The 20,953-nt window shown below is 47.0% G+C and overlaps 1 protein-coding gene across 3 annotated transcripts in view; it reads left to right on the plus strand.

The window, feature by feature from the left end:
• The window catches only part of MPRIP (myosin phosphatase Rho interacting protein), a 150,342-nt gene that overhangs the window by 113,632 nt on the left and 15,757 nt on the right, over positions 1-20,953 (plus strand). For 2 of the 3 annotated variants that reach the window (XM_054571115.1, XM_054571114.1), the window contains exons 16-17: positions 8,998-9,145; positions 20,668-20,785. In XM_054571115.1, coding sequence (XP_054427090.1) covers positions 8,998-9,145; positions 20,668-20,785 — 266 coding nt within the window. Of the gene's footprint in view, positions 1-1,685; positions 5,550-8,997; positions 9,146-20,667; positions 20,786-20,953 lie in introns of all 3 variants that reach the window. The other variant, XM_054571117.1, reaches the window with a different exon arrangement.

Below are 20,953 nucleotides of genomic sequence, written 5' to 3' on the forward strand. Positions count from 1 at the left end.
TCCCCCACAGCATTAGCTTTTCCTTGCCTGTGTAGACTTACATCTTGTCCCAAGGGCCCTTCCAGCTCTCAGCGACTCCGAGTCTCTGGGAATAGTTGCTGTGCGAACATTTCCAGGCCGCCATGCCTTGGCTGCCTCTGTCCGAGCCGTCCAGGGCGCCTCGTGGACCCCCATGGCAGATTCTGCCCTCCTGCCTCTGTCCATGCCACTTTTGTTGCATGTTCCCTCTGCTTTCTCTTTCTTCCATTTCTCTTTTTCCCCCAACTCGGACTGCGGCCCTGGGCGCCCATGTGCCCTGTGCCCTCCTCCAAAGCCCTCCAGCTGTAGTTACTGCCGTGCCCAGGTCAGTTGTCGCCGTGCTCCACGAGCCGGTGACGGTGGGCCTCCCTCTTTCATACACAGCTCGCTCTGGGCTTTGGGTCATTTGTGCGGAACCTCCAGATTTGAGGAGCATCTTTGTAAACCTTGGTTGGGCCCCCATCCTACACAAATCACTTCACAGCAGGTGGTAAAGATACTAGCAGCAGATTTTGCACATCCTAACCTAAGAACCTACCTCTGTATCTAACTTGGATGATTGCATGATCCTGCACCCAAGCCCCTGTCAGTCAGAACTGGCTTTTAAACACCTTCCTGCTATGTCTAATAGGTTGCTTTTATCTCTCTTCGCTCTTTGGGAATGCTTATAATCAGAAGTCAGAATGAGCAAGGACCTTCGGGATTAAGAGTCAGAAGGAGTGTGCCCATCATGGGCACTGTGCTAACTGCTGGGAGGAGGAGCTTGCATGGTTTGGACTTGCAGTGGAGTGTAACTTAATAACGTAACTGAGTGTCACATCTGTGGCTTCCCCAGCAGATTGAGGCAGGCCAAATTCTTAGGCTGGGCTGTTCTCACTTTTGTTCATGTTCTTGTTTTTTTTCCTACGTTATTAGTTCTGTCTAGTCTGCATGCCTTTCCTTTCGGGGAGTTTTGTTTCATATTTTTTTGTTTGTTTGTTTGTTTGTTTTTTGCATGCTTTACTCTCTTATTTTGAATTCCATGAAGGTTTCTTTGTTTTGTTGGTAATCATTTTATTCCATGGTTTTTGTTTTCCCCTCGTTTTGTCTTCTTACAGGTAGAGATTAGTTCTTCCTGTTACTGTAGAGGACGAGCTCCACTTCCAAAAGGAAAATGTTCGGATGTCACCTTGCTGACATTCCTGAGTAGTTGCCTCCCTTCCTTCTCTCCCTGTCCTAGAAGGAAGTGACATCATCACTCGCTCCCTGCCTGCTGTGCTTTTTTTAGGATTGATTGTCTAGAGCTGTATGTTTTGTTTTGCAAAACAAACAGATGCCCCTGCTCTACTCCCCCTTCTTTCCTTCCCATCTCGTCTTCTAGTCTTTGTTTTTGCTTACCCGTGTGTGCCATTATTCCGTTTTGTTTGGTTACTTCTCCTAGAAGCTATTCGATTAGAGTTGTTTTGATGTTATTATTCATGTTTCCTGTTTACCTGGAAGCAGCACTTATCAAAATAATTAAGATGATTTGTTGGATTTTTTTTTAATGAAAAAAAAAAATTGTGCCCAGGATAATTATCGGCAAACCCACCAAGAAGCTTTTCTGTGGTTGACCCTGGCCAGAGGTGTGACACTCAGAACTGGGAAGCCCGAGTGTTACTAACCAGTGTTTAATCGGTTTTTTTAAGACTGAAGTGGCCACCTCCCCACCTGGTGCCTGGCAGAGGCTCCACAGAGTCAATCAAGATCTACAAAGGGAGCTGGAGGTCCAGTGCCGGCGCCAGGGGCTAACCATGCAGCAGACCCAGGCCCCGAAGCGCAGCTATGGGGAGGCCAAGGACACAGTCCGGCACCACGAGGCTGAGATCCACAGCCTCCAGGCGAGGCTCAGCAGTGCTGCCGCCGAGCTCACCATCAAGGAACAGGCACTGGCCAAGCTCAAGGATGACCTGAAACTGGAGAAGGAGAAGGTCCGTGAGCATTTGGAGGAGTGGCAGCACAACAAGGCTGCACTGAGCGGTCAGCTCCAGGCCAGCGAGCAGAAGCTCAAGAGCGCGGAGGCCCTGCTGCTGGAGAAGACGCAGGCGCTGCGGGACCTGGAGACACAGCAGGCGCTGCAGAGGGACCGGCAGAAGGAGGTGCAAAGGCTGCAGGAGCGTATCGCGGATCTCAGCCAGCAGCTCAGCGCCAGTGAGCAGGCCCAGCGGCTGATGGAGGAGAAGCTGCAGAGGAACTATGAGCTGCTGCTGGAGAGCTGTGAGAAGGAAAAGCAGGTGCTGCTGCAGAATCTCAGGCAGGTGGAGGACAAGGCCAGCGCGTATGAGGACCAGCTCCAGGACCACGAACGACAGATGGAGCTCCTCCAGAAGGAGAAGCTGAGTGCCAGGTTTGAGGGCAGCGAGGCTGTGCACCAGCTGGAGGAGCAGCTGCAGATGAAGGAGGCCAGCATCCACAAGCTGGCCGAGCATGTCCAAAGCCTCAGAGACGAGCGGGACCTGATCAAGCAGCGGTTCCAGGAGCTGATGGAGCGAGTTGCCCTGTCTGATGGAGACGTTGCTGAGCTTCAGGAGAAGCTGAGGGGAAGAGAGGCAGACTACCAGAGCCTGGAGCACTCCTACAGGAGGGTAGCCAGCCAGCTCCAGGGCATGCACACTCTGCTGAAAGAGAAGGAGGAAGAGCTGAAGCACATCAAGGAAATGCACGAGAAAGTTCTGGAAAAGAAAGATCAGGACCTCAACGAGGCTTTGGTTAAAATGGTTGCCTTGGGGAGCAGCTTAGAGGAAACAGAAATGAAGCTCCAGACAAAGGAAGAGATTTTAAGGACGTTTACAAAGGCGTCATTGGAGGAAGCTGAGGAGCCGCAGAGCTCCCTGGAAGAAGCAGAGGAGGATAGCATTGCACTTTCAGGCCTGCAGCTCCAAGCCTCAGACACATCTCCAGGCTTCCCACACTTGAGGCTTGGGGAGGATGACCCAGGGGCTTCCCCTAGGGAGAAACATGGGCATAGCAGCCCTAGGAGAGAGGTGAGCATAATACCCCCGAAGTCAGAAGTGCCTGACAAGGAGGGGCACTCGAAGAACACAGCAAAATGTGAGCAGGGAGTACCCAGCGTGAAAAGGCAAAGAATCCGGTTCTCCACAATCCAGTGCCAGAAGTACACCCAGCCTGATGGGTCCGAGAAGACCTGGGCCAGTAGCACGTCTTCCGACACAAGTCAGGACCGGTCACCCTCAGAGGAAAGCATGTCGTCAGAGGCCACCCTCAGTTCGCTCCCTGCAGCCAGTGACTCTGATACCTACCTCTCCATCATACACTCCCTGGAGACCAAGCTCTACATCACAGAAGAGAAGCTCAAAGATGTGACGGTGAAGCTGGAGAGCCAGCAGGGCCAGAGCCAGGAGGCCCTGCTCACGCTGCACCACCAGTGGGCCGGCACCGAGGCACGGCTCCGAGAGCAGCTCCGCGCCAGCCTGCTCCAGGTTGGCGTGCTGGCCTCCCAGCTGGAGCAGGAGAAACAGGCTAGGGCAAAGATAGTTGAAAATCATGTCGGGGAGCTTGGCAATTTCCAGGTAAAAAACACTCAGGCCTTGGCTTGCTTAGAAAATTGCCGAGAACAGCTACGATCTCTGCCGGGGTCTGGCCAGGAGGAAGCACAGGAGGCAGGAGTGGGCCCCCTGGCCACCGTGGAGCGAGTGCTGGTCACTGCCATTCAGGCCCTGCGTCACTGGCCAGCCCCTGCAGACAGCGGGCCCCATGCTCAGCCAGAGGAAGGGAGCTTCTTAGAGAAAGGGAAAGAGACTTCGCAGCAGCCACTTCACCTGCCTGAGCTAACTGAGCAGGAGCAGCTGAAGCTCCTTTCTGATCAAATAGCTCTGGAAGCGTCACTGATAAACCAAATAGCAGACTCTTTAAAAAATACAACATCAGATATCTCACGCGTCCTCCATGAGATTTCTCAGTCAGGAAAATTGCCCCTGGAGTCTGGAAGTGCTGCGGTCTGCCTTGGGGCCACAGCAGACACCTGGGCTAAGAAGGTCCTGGTGGATGGTGAATTCTGGAGCCACGTTGAATCCCTGAGTAAGCACCTGGGGATGCGGGGAGGAGAGGCAGCCAGTGCATCAGGAGGTGGGCAGCAGAGCATCCCACAAGCCCTGGTCCCTGCCCTGGCAGACGCTACGTGGGTCAGGGCAGAGCTCAGCTTTGCTGTGCAGTCGCTGAGGGAGTCATTCCACCGTCGGTTGCGGAGCATCCAGGAGACTCTCCAGGGGACCCAGACGGCTCTGCAGCAGCACAAGCACATGCTGGGGGAAATCCTGGGAGCCTACCAAACCCCTGACTTTGAGAGAGTGATGCAGCAGGTCTCAGAAGCCCTCACACTTCCAGCAGGCATTGCAGATGGTGAACAGGCGTCCTGGGACTTGGGCCCATTACAGGAAGAACTGAGTCGTCAGGATGTAGCCAGCTCCCAGGAGCCCTTTCATTTGTCCGATCAGAGCTCTGGGGCCCTCGTTGCTATTCAGGAAGAACTCGCCCTACAGCTTAAAGATAAGGCCAGCCTCTTAAGAGAGATATCTGCCTCTTTAATTTCTCTCCCTTCTGTGGAATCAGTAAGAGATTGTCAGCAGCTTCTTCAGGTGTCCCAGAATCTTTCCTATAACACTTATTTGGGAGGCCTCGGTCAGTATTCTTCATTACTAGTTAAAGATGCAATTATTCAGGCGCAGGTGTGTTATGCAGCCTGCAAAATCCGGCTGGAGTATGAAAAGGAGCTCCAGTGCTACAAGCAGTCCTGGCAGAGCAGGGGGGCCTCCTGTCAGGAGCACGAGCAAGCTGTTGGGGCCCTGAGGGAGGAGTATAAGGAACTTCTCCAGAAGCAGAAGAGCGAGTACCTGGAAGTGATTGCCATCGTTCAAAGGGAAAATGCAGAGCTCAAGGCCCAGGTCACCCAACTAGACCATCAGCAGAGGTATCTGGAAGAAGTGGAAAGCAAGCACAGTGAGAACATGTCTGCCCTGCAAGGGAGGTACGAGGAGGAGATCAGGTGTGTGGTGGAGCAGTTGAACAGAACAGAGAATACACTGCAGGCTGAGCACAGCAGAGTCCTCAGCCAGCTGGATGCCTCTGTCAGAGACAGGCAGGACATGGAGAGGCACCACGTAGAGCAGATGCAGACCCTGGAGGACAAGTTCCAGCTGAAGGTCAAAGAGCTACAGACCATCCACGAGGAAGAGCTGAGGACCTTGCAGGAGCACTACTCCCAGAACCTCCAGTGCCTGCAGGAGACCCTCTGCCACTACCAGGGGCGGCCCCCGGAAGCCCTCCTGGCTGGCAGCGTCCACCAGCCCCCTGCCTCCACGTGGCCAGCTGACCAGCCCAGGGAGCCCCTGCAGGTGGCCACCGGGGAGGCTGACTCCATGACAGGGCTGAGAGAGCGCATCCAGGAGCTGGAGGCTCAGATGGACATCATGCGGGAGGAGCTGGAGCACAAGGACCTGGAGGGCAACACAGCCACACTGCGGGAGAAGTACCAGAAAGACTTTGAGAACCTTAAGGTTTTGAAGCATCATTTAATTTGTAAAGCAGTCAAGAGGCAGGCATTTTCCTGCTTGTTGGGGGGTGGTGTCTGATGCATTGGACTCACAAGGTGGAGATGAGAGCCAGTTCTTGGCCCTGAGTTACTGTATATGCAGAATGTAGTCAACATTCTGTGTATTTGACTCCTTGCTCCCCCATGGTGTGGCCTTGGAGCAGAGTCTAGCATCCTATTCGGCCTCCCCTACCAGGAAAGAGAACTAGCAGAACAGGGTCACTGGTGAATGAGGGAATATGGTCTCCCCATCGCCTTTCCACCTGCTTATAGAAGCTGCTCTGCATTCTCCCAGCAGGGGAAGTCCCTGCTCTCTCCCTCCCAGCCCTGCACAGCCTCACCCTCTTACCCCCCGCCAACCCCCAGGCTTTTGCAAACCCACAGCTTAAGAAGAGCCCAGGATAGACAGGCCAGAGGCACCTGTGAAGGGCTGTCTCTTAACTGTCCTAAGAGAGCAGAGTTTGCTCTTCCCAAAAGGTAGGAATATTTGCAATACAGTGTCGAGAGTCACTCTTGCATCCCAAATCTCTGGGGAACTGGCGTTTAATGGGTGTTCTATTAGGGCAATGTGAGAGCAACTTTCAGCTGCTGGTATTCCTTCTCAGGAGCTTTGAGAAATGGTCTTCTCTTGTCACTGTCCCCTGCACCCCTACCCTGTTTCACATTCTGCCTCATTAAGCAGAATAGCCAGGTCCTCACACTCAAAGGTGACATTTGCAGGCTCTGTGAAGTGGCTCATCTTCTCACCCTCCCCCTTCATGAACAAGAAACACTTATGTATGTGCACGTGGCTGCCCAGCATGGCCCCTAAGTTCCTCAACATCATCCTCTTGAGCTTCTCACCATCTCTTGGAGCTACACCAGTAATTGCCAACGTCCCTTACAGCCCCTCAGTGCCCAGTCGGGCCCCCAGTGAGATGACCCCCACCTTGTGCAGCACAGAGCTGGCTTCCCGCTGCAGGTGGCTGCTTTGCTGCTACTGCCAAACACTGTGCTAATGCAGCTGTTCAGCAGGATGTGCATAGTTTTGTTTCCCAGCAGCTCACTCCTAGCTCTGAAAGAAAACTAGAAATGTGTTCTGTGTTGGCAGCATATTCTTTACCTGGCAACATAGGCCACTGACCTAAGACAAGCACAGGTGGTTGCCAGCAAGCACCCAGGTGGGCAAGAGGCTGTCTTTACTGCTCTTGTGCTCAGTTAGTCCAACCCTTTTGAAAACCATTATGAATCTTGAGAAAGCTTCAAGGGCTGTTTCCCAAAAGTGCTCAAATGATGCCCCTGTGACAGTCGGGGCGTATGAGCGCAGCATTCAGGTGGGCCTGTAAAGTGATTTACGCAAACTCTGTCCTACTGCCTTCCACACCCACAGGGCCCCAGCAGATCTGCATGGGCAAATGCCTAGGCACACACACATCTCAAGTCCACGAGGGCCTGAGCGCTGGCTCCCCACCGACAGGGACTGCTTGCTCTCTGCTCCACCAGAGCCTCCTGCACAGTTAGTCAGCTGGGCATACTTAAGGCTTCAGCCAAAGTGGTTACCGCACACCCCAGTAAGCAAGATGTTAGAGAAAGCTGGCCAGAGATGGTGCCAGGACCCAGTGTCCCTTGGTGGTGGTGTAGGTCCATGGGGTTCTCACTGACATCCTTGAGCACATAGAAATTAGAACCAAATGGCACTCTTCAGGGGGCCTGGGGAATGCTGTTACTTTGTGCAGCTTTTTGTCTGGATTGGGGAGCCTGGGATCTGGGCCTGGTGGCCACTCTGCCACAGCTACAGGCTGAGGCCTTCCCTTGTGATTCTGCACAGTAGTCATTGAGGAACTTTTATTAATCCTAGGGATTACTGCCTTAAAAATCAAAATTCGTTTACAGAGAAATTATTTTTTAACACATATGCTCTCCAAGGAAGCCACCAGTCATTAAAGCTACTGCCAAGTTTCTGTAGGAAGAATTTTGATCCTTACTTAAATTTCCTAAAGCACTCAACTCAAACTAATAATTATGAGACCTACTATCTGTGTGTTAACCAAGAAGTCATATGTAAACCAAACCACACGGGAGACAAGATGGTGGGCGCAGAGCGGGTGAGGGGCCGGGAGGCAGCACTGGGATTCCTCCAGCTGTGCTGTGGTGTGAGGGTGGAGAAAGGAGACCACCGGCTTCCAGGCGGAGCCTCTGGAAGAAGTAACGTCCAGTTAATGGTGTACAACAGTTAAGACCGCATGGCCGGCACAGCAAATCTGTTGCAGTGAAGTCCAGACTACGGGCATGAGTTTGAAAATACTGACTTGAGGATCTCAGAAAGACCTCACAGTTACTGTAGGGGCCCAGAGACACCCAAGCATGGTCATTTGATTTCTTGGTGTATTTCTTTTCAATCCACATGGAAGAAGATTGACCAAATACTACATGGTTGGGAGGGGGAGCCCCCACTATGCTTGCATTTGGAATGTAACATGGCCACATTCTTCCACTTTTGAGAAAGATCACTGAAAGACCTGATCCCTATCCAGAAAGAGATCTTGCAAGGAATTTAGACACAAAGTATGACTCCCTGCACGAAAGAGCGATATCTGCCACCTCCTTGCCATCTGTCGGGGACACCCCCCGCCCTGTTGATAGGAGCAACTCTGGTAGGCCACCCCTGGGCTTCCCAGTGTAGCTGTGTGGGGTGGTTTGATCCCTTCTTAGGCCGGACCTGTGTCCTTCCCCTGCAGGTCCAGGTAATAAACCAACACAGGTTGTAATAAGGCATAGGTTAGTTTGGAGAGCAGTTTATCTTTTATGTGTCCCAGTAGTTAGTGCAGTCACTAACTTGTGCCCCCTCTCTGTACTTCAAAAGAAAAAGGAGAAGGAAGACACAGGCTGGAAGGGAAGAGATCTTACAGCCTATTGTCATTCCCTCTTGGACACCAGAGAGGTTGAATGACCAGGTGAGGGTGGCCAGCTAGACAGTGGCAGGGTCAGGCCCTGTGGAGCCCTCCAGCTGACGGGGAGTCGTGACTGGCTGAGGGGTGAAATGCACTGGTGCAGCGAGCCGTTCCCTGCCTAAACGCGGACGAGACACGGCCAGCCTCTGCCCGTGCACTCTCCCCCCTCGCCAGTCCTCTCTGGCAGTAACTATCCACGTCCAGGACGGGCTAGTTTAGATCACATTGCAGCCTCTTGCCACTCACAATACCACCTCTTCCCATAGGATTCATATCATAGAAATAAGACAACTTATGGATGTCAGCACCATTTGTAAGTGTTCTCGGAGCATAAAATTCTCAGTAGCGTCAGTGAAAGTCTCCACTGGCTCAGTGCCCACCTTGAGAGAGCGTGTTCTCTGGAGCAGGCAGGGCTGCTGGGTTATTAGGATGCCCGATTCAAAGGTAAAGAAACGGTGATAAAGCCCCCTTTGCATTTTGCAGGCCACATGTGAACGAGGGTTTGCAGCCATGGAGGAGACGCACCAGAAGAAGATTGAAGACCTCCAGAGGCAGCACCAGCGGGAACTGGAGAAACTGCGGGAGGAGAAAGACCGCCTCCTGGCTGAGGAGACTGCGGCCACCATCTCAGGTAGGAGCTGGACACGGTGGCCGGTTTAACCCAGAGGGCAGGACAGGTGGAAGACTTTTCCAGAGCTTACTGTACAGTTCAGAGCAACGATTGGTCTTTATGCTGTCTTTTGTTTGAAATTTAAGCCTCATTATCCAAGAAAGTTTTTAAATTTCATTTTTCTATGACAGTTTACATTCAGTATTCTTTGGTATTAGTTTCAGGTATACAGAATAGTGGTTAGACAATCACATACTTTATAAATTGTTCCCCAATATTTCCAGTACCTCTGCCTGGCATTGTACACAGTAATTGCATTATTATTGACTATATGTCCTACGCAGTACTTTACATCCCTGTTACTGGTTTGTAACTACCAATTTGTACCTCTTAATCCCTTCATGTTTTTTACCCAGTCCCTGAACGCCCTTCCCATCTGGCAACCATCAGTCTATTCTCTGTATATATGAATCTGTTTCAATTTTGTTTGTTTATTTTGCTCTTTAGATTCCACATGAAAGTGAAATCATGTGGTATTTGTCTTTCTCTGACTTACTTCAGTTAGCATAATTTCCTCTAGGTCAGAAATCGGTACAGTTTCATTCTTTATTATGACTGACTAATGTTCTGTTGTACAGCTTTTTTCTCCACTCATCTATTGATGGGCACTTGGGTTGCTTCTATATCTTGGCAACTGTAAATACTGCTACACTGAGCGTAGCAGTGCCTATATTCTTACGAATTAGTGTTTTGGGCATCTTCAGATGAATACCCCTAAGTGGGATCACTGAGTTATAAAGAAGTTCCATTTTTAATTTTTTGAGGACCCTCCACACTGCCTTCCACAGCGGCGGCACCAGCCTCCATCCCCACCAGCGGTGCGCAAGGGTTGCCTTTTCTCCACAGCCTCGCCAGCACTTGTTTTTGGTTTGTGGATGATAGCCATTCTGACAGGTTGAAATGATATCTCATCGTAGTTCTAGTTTTCAACTCTCTTACGATTAGTGACATTGAGCATGTTTTCATATGCTTATTGAGAGATGTATCTTTTCAGGTCCTCTGCCCATTTTTTAAATGGATTTTTTCTTTGGGGTATTGAGTTGTCTGATTTCTTTATAAATTATGGATATTAACCCCTTATCAGATATATCATTGGCAAATATCTTCTCCCGTTCACTAAGTTGTCTTTTTTTTTTAAGTATTTTTAAATTTTTAATTATAGTTGATGTGCAATATTACATGTTTCAGGTATATAACCCTGTGATTATAACTTAAAAGTAATCACCCTGATAAATCTAATATCCATCTGGCACCATATAAACTTATTGTGATATGACTGACTATATTCCCTGTGCTCTACTTTACATCCCTCTGACTGTTCTGTAACTACTAATTTGTACTCCTTACTCCCTTCACTTTTTTCACCCGGCCCTAAACCCTCTCCCATCTGGCAACCATAAAATATTCTGTGTATCTGTGAGTCTGTTTCTGTTCTGCTTGTTCATTTTTGGGGGAGGGGGGGATTTGAAATATAAGTGAAATCCTATGGCATTTGTCTTTTTCTGCCCGCCTGACTTCATTTGGCACAGTATCCTCCACGCCCACCCATGCTATTTCAGATGGTAAGATTTCATTATACTTATGGATGAGTCATATTTCATTGTATATATGCACCACTTGTTTATTTGTTCAACTATTGACATACATTTAGGTTGCTTCCATATCTTGGTAACTGTAAATAATGCTGCAGTGAACATATGGATACATGTCTTTTTGATTTAGTGTTTTGGGTTTCTTTACATAAATGCCTAGAAGTAGAATTTCTGGGTCCTTTGTTGTCTCTTGTTATATCCTTTGTTTTAATATCTATTTTGTCTGGTATAAGTATTGCTACTATAGCTTTTTTTTTATCATTTCTGTTTCAATGAAACATCTTTTCTATCCCCTTATTTTCAGTTGTGTGTGTCTTTTGATCATTAAGTGAGTCTTTTGTAGACAGTGGGGTCTTGTTTTGTTAATCCATTCAGCCATCGTGTGTCTTTTGATTGGAACATTGAATCAGTTTGCATTTGAAGTAATTGTTGACAGATAGGTATTTATTGTTATTTTATTATTCGTATTATTGATCTTTCATTCTTCTTCTTAAACAAGACCCTTTGACATTCTTGTAATACTGTTTTGGTGGTGAGGAAGTTTTTTAGCTTTTTTTGTCTGGGAAACTCTTTAATCAGTTCTTTGATAGTTTTCCTGGGTAGAGTCGTCTTGGCTGTATGTCCTTGCTTTTCATCCCTTTGAATATTTCATGCCAATCCCTTCAAGCCTGCAAAGTTTCTATTGAGAGGTCAGCTGACAGTCTTTTGGGAGCTTCCTTGTAGGTAACTAACTGCATTTCTCTTGCTGCTTTTAAAATTCTCTCTTTGTCTTTAACCATTGGCATATTAATTATGATATGTCTTGGTATGGGCCTTTTGGGGTTCACCTTGTTTAGAAATCTGTGCTTCCTGGACTTGTATCTCTAGTTCCTTCACCAGGTTAGGGAAGTTTTCTGTTGTTTTTTTTCAAATAGATTTTCAATTCCTTGCTTGCTCTTCCCCTCCTTTCAGTATCCCCATGATACAAATGTTGGTACACTTGAAGTTGTTCAAAGGCTCCTTATAGTATCCACATATTTGGATTCTTTTCCTTTCTGCTATTCTGATTGGGTGTTTTCTGCCTCCTTGTCTTCCAAATCACTAATTTGATTCTGTACTTCATCTACTCTACCTACTGTTGATGCCCTGTAACATATTCTTCATTTAAGTTATTGTATGAACCACTTCTAACTGGTTCTTTTTTATGTTTTCTATCTCCATTTTTGTTTCCTGTGTCTTTGTTGAAGTTCTCACCTACTGTTCCCCTAGGGTCATCGAACATCTGTATAACATTTTGAACTCTGCATCTAGTAGATGGCTTGTCTCCATTTCGTTTAGTTCTTTTTCTGAAGTTTTGTTCTGTTCTTTCATTTTGGGACATGTTTCTTTGCTCCTCATTTTGGCAGCCTCCCTGTGTTTGTTTCTAGATACTAGGTAGAGCTGCTATATCTCCTAATCTTGGCAGAGTGGCCTAATGTAGTAGGTGTCTTGAAGGACTGTGTGGACCTTCTCTATTGTAATTGAGCCTTGATTGATGCTGGCACATCAGTGGTAGGGATGTACCGCCAGGCCAATGGGCTATAGGACTGACTACAACCACCAGGGAGGATCTGCTCTGCAGAGTTTGACTCTCTGGGAGCAAAACTAATTTCACTGGGGCTCAGGTGCCTACCAAGTTCACCCCTTGAGTGTGTCACTTGTGCAGGTCGTTGGTCTGAAGCTGTCTGCCAAGTGTGCTGGCTCTGGAGCTTCCTGGGGGGTGCTGACAAAGGTCAGCTGCCATCTGTGCCCCTCTCGGGGCCACCGGGCATGAACTACAGAGCAGTTTGCAGATGGCTGCTACTTGTTCTGAGCATGAAGGTGCCAGGGAGAGGCCAGGTTGCAAACCAAGGCTTGTTGCCATTAATGCTGGGTCTAGGGCCACTTAGCAAGAGGTATGGTATATACAGAGGCCAGATGCTGCTGCTTAGAGAGATTTCAGGAAATTCCACATTATGAGCCAAGACAAGTTGCTTATATGGAAAACCCACTGGAAATGGCTTTGGTGAGCCCGCATGTTGGGTGCTGCAGCGTCTCAGAACCCCATGGAAAGGGGGGTGTTAGCCATGTTGACAGAGACTCAGACATGGCACATGCCTGGCATCTCTGTTGGGGGAACCATTCATCAGAGGAACAATGGCATCTGCAAGCATTTCTGTCTGGGAGAAAGCTGTCCTCCAGCTCTCGTCCTGATGTCAGACACTTCAGCTCCTCCCTTTTATGTCTCTAGTGCCTTACAAGCTGCGGCCCCAGTGCTGGAGCTCAGAGAGAATAAATCCAAGTAAGTCTGTGAGGGCCATTAGAGAGGAACTGCCTGGGATTCCAGAAGCCCTTTGGTCTCCCTCAGCCATAATCTCTGCTGGTTTTCATAGCCACAGGTTTTAGGGACTTCTCTTCCTGGCACTGGAACCCTGGGCTGGGGGCCTGGTGTGGGACAGGGACCCCTTGCTCCTCAGGGGAAACCTCCACAGCTGAGATATCCCTCCTGATTTTTAACCACTGCACATGGGTATGGGACCAGTCAGTTCCCTATCTTACGTTCCTTCTACCAGTCTCAGTGTGGCTTCTGTAAGTATACCCCTAGTTCAGGACTTTGTTCAGCTAGACTCCAGACTGTTCTGAATGATGGTGGTTCTGTAGTTTAGTTGTTTTGACACGATGGTGGGAGGTTCCAAATACTGTATTTACCAAGATCATCTTATGGCCACAAGCCAGCAGTAGCCTTTTTGTTTTGTTGTTTTTCTTTGCTGTGCAACAACTTTTTAGTTTGATGTAGTTCCATTTGTTTATTTTTCCTTTTGTTTCCCTTGCCTGAGGAGATATATGAGAAAAAATATTGCTAAGAGCTAGGCCAATGTTTTCGTCTAGGATTTTTATAGTTTCAAGTGTTATATTTGAGTCTTTAATCTATTTTGATATTATTATTGTATAGGTTGTAAGAAGGTGGTCTAGTTTTATTTTTATTGCGTGTTATCTGTCCAATTTTCCCCATACCTTTTATTAAATATATTGTCTTTACCCCATTAAATTTTCTCACCTCGTTCGTCAAATATTAATTGACCTTACAGGCGTGTGTTTACTTCTGGGAATCTGTTCTGTTCCATTGAAATGCATGTCCATTTTTTGTCTTCCTCACCTGAGGATGTGCTCATTGATTTGAGAGAGAAACATCAGTCGGTTTCCTCTCGTGCCTGCCCTGATGGGGGACCAAACCCGCCATCTAGGCTTGTGCGCTGCCTGGGGGGATAGCCCTTCGGGGCATGGGGCAGTGCTCCGGCAGACTGCTCCGCGCTGGCCAGGTCTGTGTCCCTGTGGATGCCAGTGCTGTGCGGCTGTGGTCGCTGTGGCCTTGGGGAGCAGAGTGGTGCTGGGTAGCATCATACCTCCAACTTTGTCCTTTTTCAAGGTTGCTTTGACTATTTGGGGTCTTTTTTTGTTCCATAGAAAGTTTTGGAATATTTGTTCTACTTCTGTGAAATAAAGCATTTGGTATTTTCAGAGGAATTGTGTTGAATCTATAGATTACTTTGGGTAATCTTAATGATATATATTCTATCTGTGAACACAGTATGTGCTTCCATTTACTTGTATCTCCTTCAATTTCTTTCTCCAGTATCTTAAAATTTTTCAAGTACACATCTTTTACCTCCTTGGTTAAATTTATTCCTGGGTTTTTGGGTTTTTGTTGTTGTTGTTGCAATTGGGAATGGGCTTGTTTTCTTAATTTCCCTTTCTGATAGTTCATTATTGGTGTGTAAAAATACAACTGATTTCTGGATATTTATTTTATATCTTGATACTTTACCGAATTCATTTATACTTAGGTTTTTTTGGTAGGCTCCTTAGGGTTCTCTATATACAGTGTCATGACATTTGCAAATAATGACAGTTTTATTATTTTTTCCTTTCCAATTTGGATGCCTTTAGTTTCTTCTTCTTGTCTAATTGCTGTGGTGAAGACTTCCAGTATTATGTTAAATAATCGAATGGTGAAAGTGAACATCCCTGTCTTGTTCCTGATATTAAGGAATATGCTTTTAGTTTTTGCCCATTCAGTACGATGTTAGCTGTGGATTAGTCATGTATGGCCTTTATTATGTTGAGGTATGTTTCCTCTATTTTCAGTTTGCTGGGAGTTTTTATCAAAAATGGATGCTGGTTTTTGTCAGATGCTTTTTCTGCATCTATTGATAAGATCATGTGGCTTTTATCCTTCATTTTGTGTATGTGATATATCACATTACTTGATGTGTGGATATTGTACCAACCTCACATCCCAGGAATAAATCACACTTGATCATAGTGCATGATCTTTTTAATGTATTGCTGAATTTGGTTTACTAATATTTATTTGAGGATTTTAGCATTTATGTTCATCAAGGATATTGCCTATCATTTTCGTTCTTTGTAGTATCTTTATCTGGTTTTGGAATTAAGATAATGCTGGCCTCACAAAATAATATTGAGAGCTTCCCTTCTCTTGAAGTTTTTGGAATCATTTGGGAAGAATAGGTATTAGTTTTTGAGTGTTTGGTAAAATTCACCTGTGAAGCCATCCAGTCCAGGACTTCTGTTGCTTGGGATTTTTTTTTATTATCATTATTATTATTATTATTATTATTACTGTTTCTATTTACTTAGCTGTAATAACTCTGTTCATATTTTCCATTTCTTCTTGATTCACTTTTGGAAGATTATATGTTTCTAGTAATTTGTCCATTTCTTCTAGGTTGTCCAGTTTGTTGGCATACAGTTTTTTCTAATATCTTTTTATAATCCTTTATATTTCTGTGGTGTCGAGTGTTACTTCTCTTTCATTTCTGACTCTGTTTGGGTCATCTTTTTTTTTTCCCTCATGATGAATCTGGTTGAAGGTTTATCAGTCTTGTTTATCTTCATAAAACCAGCTCTTGGTTTTATTGATCTGTTTCTTGTTTTTTTTTTTAGACTTCATTTCATTTATTTCCATTCCACTCTTTGTTATTTTCTGCCTTCTACTCACTTTGGGCTGTGTTGGCTCTTTTTCTAGGTTTGTTGTTTTATTTTAAGATTTTATTTATTTATTTTTAGAGAGAAGGGAAGGGAGAGAAAAAGAGGGGCAGAGAAGCATCAACATGTGGTTGCCTCCCCTACACTCCCCACCGGGGACCCAGGCATTTGCCCCGACTGGGAATCGAACTGGCAACCCCCTGGTTCATAGGCCGGCACTCAGTCCACTGAGCCACACCAGCCAGGGCATTTTTTCTAGGTTTTTTAGGTGTGAAGTTAGATTGTTTATTTGTGATTTTTCTTTTTTCTTGAGGTAGGCCTATAATGCTACGAATTTCCCTGTTACTGCATTTGCTGTGTTCCCTAGATTTGGAGTTGTTGTGTTTTCATTTTGTTTCAAGATCTTTTGATTTCATACTTGATCTCATCATTAATGCATTATTTAGTAGCCTGTTATTTAGTCTCCATATGTTTGTGTGTTTTCAGTCTTTTTCTTGTAATTGGTTTTTAAGGTCATATCATTGTGATTGGTGGAAATGCTTGATGTAATTTCAGTCTTCCTCAATATATTGAGACTTGTTTTGAGCCTTAACATTTGGTGTATCCTAGAGAATGATCCATGTGCACATGAATAAAGTGTGTGTTCTACTGTGATGAAATGCTCTGAAAATATCAATTAAATCTATCTAGTCTAGTGTGTAATTTAAGGTTGGTATTTCCTTGTTGGTGTTCTGCTGGAAGATCTATCCATTGACGTCTATGGGGTGTTAAAACCACCTACTATGACTGTATTGCTGTTGATCTCTCTTAATGTCCATGAAGATTTGCTTTGTATATTTGGGTGCTTCTGTATTTGGTGCATGAATGTTTACAAGGGTTATTTTCTTGTTGGATTGAGTCCTTTATAATTGTGTGGTGTCCTTCTTTGTCTCTTATTAAAGCCTTTGTTTTAAAATCTATTTTGTCTAATATAAGTCCTCCTACCCCAGCTTTTTATTCATTTTCATTTGCATGAAATATCTTTTTCCATTCTTTTTACTTTCAGTCTGTGTATGTCTTTTAGTGTATCTTTTATTCTGAGGTGAGTGTCTTGTAGACAGCATTTATACAGGTCTTTTTTTTTTAAATTCTCATCTAAGGATGTTTTTATTGATTTTAGAAAGAGAGAGAGAGAGAGAGAGAGAGAGAGAGAGAGAGAGAGAGAGAACATCCATCAGTTGCCTCCCGTATGCACCCTGCACAGGGATCAAACCTGCAACCTGGATATGTGCCCTGATCGGAGATCAAACCACAACCTTTTTGGTGTATGGGATGACGCTCCAACCAACTGAGCCTCCCAGCCAGGACTGAGTTCTGTTTTCAGCTACCCTATGTCTTTTGATAGGAACATTTAAGCCATTTATATTTAAAGTGATGATTGTTAGATATGCATTTATTGCCATTTTATCTTTTAACTATGTTGTTTATTTTTTCTCCTCCTCTTCCTCTCCTTCCCCTCACTTTTCTTGCTCCGCTGGTTTAGTGGTAACAAATGCCTTTAGCTTTTTCTTGCCTGGGAATCTATTTTCTCTTAAATTTTAAATGTCAGCCTTGCTTGGAAATCTTGGTTGTAGGTCCTTGCTTTTCATCATTTTGAATATTCCTTGTCAGTCCCTTCTGGCCTGAAATGTTTCTTTTGAGAAATCAGCTGACAGTCTTATGAGAGTCCTCTGTTGATAACTAACTGCTTTTCTCTTGCTGCTTTTAAGACTCTTTGTCTCTAACCTTTGCCATTTTATAATGCTGTGTCATGGGCCTCTTTGCATCCATCTTTCTGAGACTCTCTGTGCTTCCAGACTTGTGTGTCCTTTTCCTTTGCCAGATGCAGGAAGTTTTCAGTCATTATTTCTTCCAATAGGTTCTCAATCCGTTGCTCACTCTTTTCCCTTCTGGTACCCCTCTGATCAGATGTCGTTACACTTGATATTTTTCCAGAGATAATCAAACTATTCTCATTTGGTTTTTTGTTGCTCTGATTGTTTTCTGCTGCCTTATCTTCCAAATCACTGATTAGATCCTCTAACCTGCCATTCTTTCTAGTGTAGTCCTCTTTCAGATATTGTAGTCTTCATTTATGCTTGGTTCATTTTTATGGTTTCTTTGTCCTTTTTTGGTTTACTATCTCTTCTAATTCTCACTGAGTTCATCCATTCTTCTCCAAGTCCTTTGAGCAATCTTATAAGATTGTTTTGAACTCTGTATCTGGTAGATTGCCTACCTCCATTTTATTTAGTTCTTTTTCTGGCGTTTTCTCCTATTCTTTTGTTGGGGCATGTTTCTTCGTCTTCCCTTTTGTCTGCTTCTCTAGATCTGTTTCTGTGTATTAAGTAGAGCTGCTGTGCTTTGTGGTTGGTAGGGCGGCCTTAGGTTAGTGGGTGTCCTGTGGGGCTCAGTGGCACAGTCTCCTTGGTCACCTGAGCTGGGTGCTCCAGAAAGGTCTCTTTTATGGATTATTTGTCACCTCCTGTTGTTGTTGAGTCTTGATTGCTGTTGGTTCCTCCATTGGTGTAGGTGACCCTTGGGCTGGCTGGCTATGAGGATCAACCCCAACTGCAGTGTATGAGCTGCTGTGTGAGGACTGACCCCACAAGCAGAATTCGCCCCAGCAGTCTTCTGTTTGCTAAGATCTCCCTTTGGGAGTGCTGCTTGTGAAGCTAATTGGTTCCTGCTTTGTGGTCTGAATTCCTCCACCTGCTGCGTTCGTTCTGGGGCCTCTTGGGAGTGACTGTGGTACAAGTCAATATCAGGGCTACCTGTCTGGTGCTACAAATCAATCCCCAGTTTTTGGTTGTTCTGCTGGGCCTGAGTGTGCATGGGAGAGGCCTAGCTGCCAACCAGGGCCAGTCTCCACCAGCACCGAGCCTGGGGACGGGTCAGCAAAAGTCCCAAGGCACCCTGAGATCTGCCTCCACCTGCTGGCTGGCTGTCAGGCTCAGTCACTGAAAGAGCTTTTGACAGTATCCAGGTTTTTTAACAGTTGCATGATATAGGTTCTCAGTGAGTCAGCAGGAAGAGGCAAGGGGTATTCACAAGACTGATAGATTTAGAATTAGCACCAGGACTAGGGCTGAGGCTGTTCAGCGGAAGTCTCAGGGTATAACCAAGACCAGCCCCACCCTGTGGGTTTTTGTGGTGAGGTAGGGTCTGAGGGAGTCATCTGCTGGTGCCGAGGCCAAACAGCAGTTTTTCAGGCCCAAAGAGACCACGATTTCACCGTACGATAGGAGGGCTCTGCACAGGATCAGTAGCACCAGTTGGGCATATAGGGAAAATGGCCTTCACCCTAGAGCCACACAACTTAGTCTGTCCCTGAGTCTCCAGATCTCCTTGAGAATCTTCCAGAGACTTTCAAAGTGTGTTCCAGAGTATGTTCCAAAGGCTGTGCTGGCCACAGCCAGCTGACTCTTTTTGCAGGGCACAAGTTTGACAGAGTGGGGCCATGGGGACTTATAAGGATGGGGCTAGTGGATCTTGGGGGCAGGGGATAGCCCCTGCCGCAAAGCCATGCAACAACCTCTGACACCCACCCTGAGTTTACTCTCAGGGGCCCTTCAGGAAAGTCTACACACTGTGAACCAAGCCAGCTGACGGCTCTGCAGTCAGGAGCTCAGCTGGCGTGATGCCAGGGAGTCGGAGGGTGGTGCTGCAGGGTGGGGAGGGCTCAGCCCAGGAAAGGTGGTGTCTATAGGCTGCACGGGAGAGGGACTCAGCACGGGGACCGTGACAGCTGCCCCTTTTGCTTTCTCCCTGGAGCCACGCAGTCCGGCCTGTCCTCACCTAAGTCCATTTCACTTCAGTCTGCTCTCCCTCTGCTGGAGACCAGGGTGAATGGCTGCCAATGAGATTTTGTACACTGGCCTGTGAGACAGGGCGCCTAGGTTCCTAGCAGACTCCATTCTACCCCTGGCAGAGAGAATCCCCGCTGACTTTCACTGCCAGATGCTATGTGGGCTCCTGTTCCCGGCTCTGGTGCTCTGGGCTCGGGAGCCTGAAGTGGGGTTGAGACACACTCCTCAGAGAGGACCTTTGCAGCTTGAGCTATCCCTCCAGATTCTCAACAGCCACACATGGGGCAGGGCCAGCCTTTTTTGCATCTCTGCTCTTCTTACCAATTTCAATGCAGCTTCTTCTGTAAATCCTTGGTTATAAGACTTCTGCTCAGCTAGTCCTCAGTCAGTTATTGAGATTGCTTGTTTTATAATTTAATTTAAGTCCAGTTTGGACTGGGAAGGATATGAGTGTAACTTTTATCTGTCCCATCGCCATCCTGGATTCCCCCCAGAAACTTTTCTTTGACAGTCGTCTCTGTGGAAAAGGCTGGTTTTAGGAGCCCTTTCAGAGCTTGCAAGCCTCGAGCCAGCACTCCCGCTCGCTGACCTCCAGGCACCCGGTCACATGTGAGACTCCCAGCCTGACCAGTCCCAGTCTGTCGTGGCATTCCCCTCTGACAGACAGGCAGCTGTAGCTACTGCCTGGCCAAAACTCTTTGTCACAGATCTGCCATTGCTCTCTCCTGAGAAAACACAGTGCCATTGCTTTTGTGTTGCCCTCCCTTTATGTAACTATACAGTGGTGTCGTACTTTAGAACCCAGAAGGAAAATACACTCACCTGAAAGCTTGCTTGTTTTAGAAACTCATGCTTGAATTTAACATTGACACTTATTTAATCAATGTGGTGCTCATTTAACATCAAAAGAACAAATGCACCTGTATCCACCCCAGAGAACGGGTCTGGGAGGGGCGGCCTGACCACCGCGGGCTACGCACTCGCTGTGGGCAGCCGTCGTGCCACCCTGCGTGGCCGCCCAGGCTGCTAGCACTGATGGCCGTGCCCTGGCCCGCAGCCATTGAAGCCATGAAGAACGCCCACCGGGAGGAGATGGAGCGTGAGCTGGAGAAGAGCCAGCGGTCCCAGATCAGCAGCATCAACTCGGACATCGAGGCCCTGCGGCGGCAGTATCTGTAAGTCAGTTTCCTGCCCTCGGGAGGGTGGCCTTTAAGATGGGAAAGGGTGCCTTTCCTGTGGTTTTTGTAGGAGCCACACAGATGCCGTCCTGAGGGTGGCCCCGGTGTGGGCCCAGGAGCCTTTTCTCCAGAGGGGCTGGGGGCTGTTGAGGGCCGGCCAGCCGC

This window comes from Pteronotus mesoamericanus, unplaced genomic scaffold (genome assembly GCF_021234165.1).
Source record: "Pteronotus mesoamericanus isolate MK-2021 breed Mesoamerican mustached bat unplaced genomic scaffold, CSHL_Meso_final contig_22, whole genome shotgun sequence".
NCBI classification, from domain to species: Eukaryota; Metazoa; Chordata; class Mammalia; order Chiroptera; family Mormoopidae; genus Pteronotus; species Pteronotus mesoamericanus.